This window comes from Calonectris borealis, chromosome 24, assembly GCF_964195595.1.
Source record: "Calonectris borealis chromosome 24, bCalBor7.hap1.2, whole genome shotgun sequence".
Lineage (NCBI taxonomy): Eukaryota > Metazoa > Chordata > Aves > Procellariiformes > Procellariidae > Calonectris > Calonectris borealis.
In genome coordinates, this window is record NC_134335.1 from 247,300 (window position 1) to 251,295 (window position 3,996).

At 57.7% G+C, this 3,996-nt stretch overlaps 2 protein-coding genes across 2 annotated transcripts; one reads left to right on the forward strand and one right to left on the reverse strand.

Annotated features, from left to right (window-relative positions):
• Positions 1-125: 125 nt before the first annotated feature.
• On the reverse strand, positions 126-2,131 carry RPS25 (ribosomal protein S25). The gene is made up of 5 exons (XM_075172769.1): positions 2,005-2,131; positions 1,742-1,837; positions 1,094-1,277; positions 606-704; positions 126-211 (listed from the first exon to the last, which is right to left on the reverse strand). The coding sequence occupies exons 1-4, from the start codon at positions 2,005-2,007 to the stop codon at positions 610-612; spliced, it is 378 nt and encodes a 125-aa protein (XP_075028870.1). The 5' UTR covers positions 2,008-2,131; the 3' UTR covers positions 126-211; positions 606-609.
• An 8-nt stretch (positions 2,132-2,139) lies between these two features.
• On the forward strand, positions 2,140-3,884 carry TRAPPC4 (trafficking protein particle complex subunit 4). The gene is made up of 5 exons (XM_075172768.1): positions 2,140-2,319; positions 2,408-2,582; positions 2,662-2,765; positions 2,860-2,986; positions 3,405-3,884. Exons 1-5 carry the CDS (start codon positions 2,145-2,147, stop codon positions 3,481-3,483), a joined length of 660 nt encoding a protein of 219 aa, XP_075028869.1. The 5' UTR covers positions 2,140-2,144; the 3' UTR covers positions 3,484-3,884.
• Positions 3,885-3,996: the final 112 nt, after the last annotated feature.

Sequence of the window (3,996 nt, forward strand, 5' to 3'; positions counted from 1 at the left end):
ATAAAAGCATGTTCACGGTACGTTTGTAACACTGTACAAATGCAAAAACTCGCTGCTACAAGAAGATAGCCGTGACCTGTACCAGAATCCACTATCAATAATGCATCAATAATGAAACATACGCATTCTTGAAAAAGCAAGAAAAATAATTTCAATAGTTTTATTGCGTGCATCTACATATGACACATTGTTGACGAGGTCACTGGAGAACCTGCAAAGCAAGAAGTCCCAAATCAGACAACCAGGTCAAAACAAGCTAGCACAAAGCAAACCGTCTGAAAGCTCTGCTCCAACACGAACGCTTGGACACAGGGAGGACACGTGCCCAGGTACTCGCCGCCTGCAGAGACAGGCGAGCGTGCACAGCTTTCCCCATCCGACAGGCCACAGGGACAAAATTGCAAATTGCTCTTTTAATTCTGGAGAAGCGATGTTTCCAGTAACACCGCCCAGGAAGTCGCTTGGAGCGCGAGCGACGTCCTCCGCACGTCTGGAGAAACGGCCCATCCAAAGCAACGTGGGAGCTGTCCGTTACACGGCGCGTAGCCGTTTGTTAGCCCCTGACAAAGCACTACCCAGCTCCTTCGCAGAGCCCACCGTCTCACCTCCCTACGCGTCCTCCCCTGCGGCCGGCGCATCTCCACCTTTTGTGTTTCTGGTGTAGATCACTTGGGCTCGGTGCTTGGACACCAGTTTGATCAAACCTATGAAAAAAGGAAATTATTTGAGTGTGCGCACGTACCAGAGGACACCGGGGATGCTGTCCTCCCTTCTAAAGCAGCAGATTGTGATAGGAAACAGCAGGGTACCCAATACTACGCACACTTATACAAGGTTTTTGTTCAGGTCTGGCAGCGGTTATGTCACAACCCGTCCTTCTGGCAGCATTTTCTTAGAGCAACGCCACTGAATGCAGCAGAGCCGCTGCTCCTTACTTTGAAGCGCTTGTGAAATGCAAGCTAAGGCAGTGGCTTGTCAGACACGCCAATTTGCGCACTTCAGATGCGGCACAAAATCTTCTTGGTGAGCAAGGAAAAGAAAACGGATTCCAATTCAAGCTGCTTTCCGTTTTTCCACAGTTTTGCGCGCTTACCTTTGCCGAGCAGCTCCTGGAGGGCAGCCCTAGCCAGGGAGCCTCGAATCTTCAGTCTCTCTGAGACAACTGCAGGAGTGATAAGCTTGTAGTTGGGCACTTCTTTGCACAGTTTGTCGTAGGTGGCTTTGTCAAATAGGACAAGGTTGTTTAATTTGTCTCTCACTTTCCCCTTGGACCACTTCTACTTGAAAAGAGAAAAAAACCCCTAAGCCATCTTCTAAGCAATAACAAAACACGGAGCTTTAGGATGCCCTACGAACTGCACCATCAAACGTCTCTCTCTCACATCCCAGAATAAAGGGCTAATGAGATGCACAAAATTGTCTTTATAAATGTACGTGTTGCAGGTAGTACCTACGGTATCTCCAAATAACACTCCCACGTCCCACACGTCGCAGCGCCAGGAGCGCCCCGCCACCCGCCCTTCAGGCCCCGCCACGCCGCACAGGCGGAAGGCCTGGGGAGCCCCAACAGCCTCCTCGGAGCTACCGGGCTCCCACGCCCCTTCGCCGCGCTCAGCGTGTGAGTCCGGCTGCCCCCCCTGGGTTTTCGCGGCGAGCTCCGGCAGGGCTGCAGCCGCGGCTCAGGGCCCGCCGCCAGCGAGGCCGCCTCGGCAGGCGCAGCGCAGGCTCCGCCGGCTCCTACCTTCTTCTTGGCTTTACCGCCGGACTTGTTGACCGGGTCCTTGTCCTTTTTGGCGGACTTGCCCGCGTCCTTCTTCTTCTTGTCGTCTTTGGGCGGCTGCGAGGGGGGGAGAAGGACGAGACGGTCAGCGGTGGGGACGCCCCCCTCCCCGGGCCCGGCCTCTCCCCGGGGCCGCCCGCCCTCAGGGCCCCTCTCCCGCCCCTCGGCGGCTCCCCCGCGCCCCCTCAGCCGCGCCGTCCGCCCCGGCGCCGCCCCGCGCTCACCATGCTGCGGCAGCTGCTGCTTCCCCAAGATGTCGGCCGAGAAAGGAAGCGCCTGGCGCGAGGCGTGGGGAAACCCCGTGGCCTAGGGCGGCTTCCGGGGCACGGCGTGACGCCGCTTCCGGGGCAGGGCGGGCGGCGCCATGGCGATCTTCAGCGTCTACGTGGTGAACAAGGCGGGCGGCCTCATCTACCAGCTGGACCACTACGCGCCCCGCGCCGACACCGAGAAGACGTTCAGCTTCCCGCTCGACCTCGTCCTGCGCCCGCACGACGAGCGCGTCGTCGTCGCCTTCGGGCAGCGCGACGGCATCCGCGGTGCGGCGGCGGCGGGCGGGGAGGGCCGGGCCGGGCCGGGCCGGGCCGGCTGACTGACTGACTGACCGACGCCGCGCTGTCCCCGCAGTGGGCCACGCCGTGCTGGCCATCAACGGCGCCGAGGTCAACGGGCGCTTCACGGCGGACGGGAAGGACGTGCTGGAGTTCCTGGGCAACCCCGCCAACTACCCGGTGTCCATCCGCTTCGGCCGCCACCGCCTCTCCTCCAACGAGAAGCTCATGCTGGCCTCCATGTTCCACTCGTGAGCCGGGGCGGGGCGTGAGGGGACGGGGGTGGCGGGGCGGGGGTGGCGGGGCGCGCTGAGGGCCCTCTTCCCGCAGGCTCTTCGCCATCGGGTCGCAGCTGTCCCCCGAGGTCGGGAGCTCCGGGATCGAGATGCTGGAAACAGACACCTTCAAGCTGCACTGCTTCCAGACGCTGACAGGTACCGGCTGGCCCCAGGCACCCGGCACCGCTCTGCTTCGCCGGGGCTGTCCTGGAGCTGGGCCTTCCTCCTGCTTCTGTCGTTGTGGCTCCAGGGATCAAGTTCGTGGTTCTTGCTGACCCGAGGCAGGCAGGGATAGACTCCCTTCTCCGCAAGATCTATGAGATTTACTCTGACTTTGCTCTGAAGAATCCTTTCTACTCCCTGGAGATGCCAATCAGGTAAGGAAAAGCCCGCTCCTAATAACGCAGCCGCAACCCCTTGTTGCTTTCTGCCTGGGCAGTAACAAACGCTGACAGCCCTTAAGTTGAGTAGCAAAGCAGACCCGGAGGTGGAGGGAAGGGGGAAGACCCAGCACACTGCTGCAGGGACGGGACACCGACCTGTGTTTTCTCCAGCGCTGCTCTGCTGGGGAGGCGGGAGGTGGTGTTCCTCAGTACGATCCCTGCTGTCCTAACATAACCCTGGAGCCCACGCAAGAAGCTTTACTCGTACTTAACAGCCAAGCCAAAGTGTGACAGCAGTCAGGTTGTTGTCTCGTGACTTACGGAATCTCTCCTTGAAGGATGCAGAGCTCCTGTCTGCGTTGGCCGGTTCTGTAGGTAAAGTCATCTCCTTCTGCTTTTCTGTCTGTTTCAGATGTGAGTTGTTTGATCAGAACTTGAAACTTGCTCTGGAGGTGGCAGAGAAAGCTGGACCCTTCGGACCTGGATCGTAGAGAAAGCCTCGCCTGTTGCACGGACTCCTTTCTCTGAAGAGCAGGGCCTCGCTCTTCCTCGGCTGGCCTCTCCCGGCGCTCTCTCCTCCACAGCAGAGACTGCATATCCCCAAAACATGCTTCATTATTTCCCAAGATACTCTTTTATCCCCTTTGTTGTGAAATTTACCTTAAACAGACTCATTACTACTGTTTACATTGGGCCACGGAGGCTTACTCTGCTGTTGCGGCTCCACTGCCCTCGAGTGAAGAAAGAAAGATAAAGTGCAGGTCTGTGGCCTTACCGCAGTTGATTGTTTTCTTTCGTTTTGTGATTGTACATATGTATTTTTCCTGTATAGCTCTAACTTACGGTTTTGCAGGGGGTTTCTGTGTAGAAGTAATAAACGTTCCTTAAAGAGGTGGACGGCTCTTTTCTGTTGGCAGGGTAAATTTGCGCCCGTAGCACCTCAAGAGGGTAAGCGGGTTTGGGTGGTTCTGCTTGCATCGTTCTCCACAAGACAACCCGAGCCG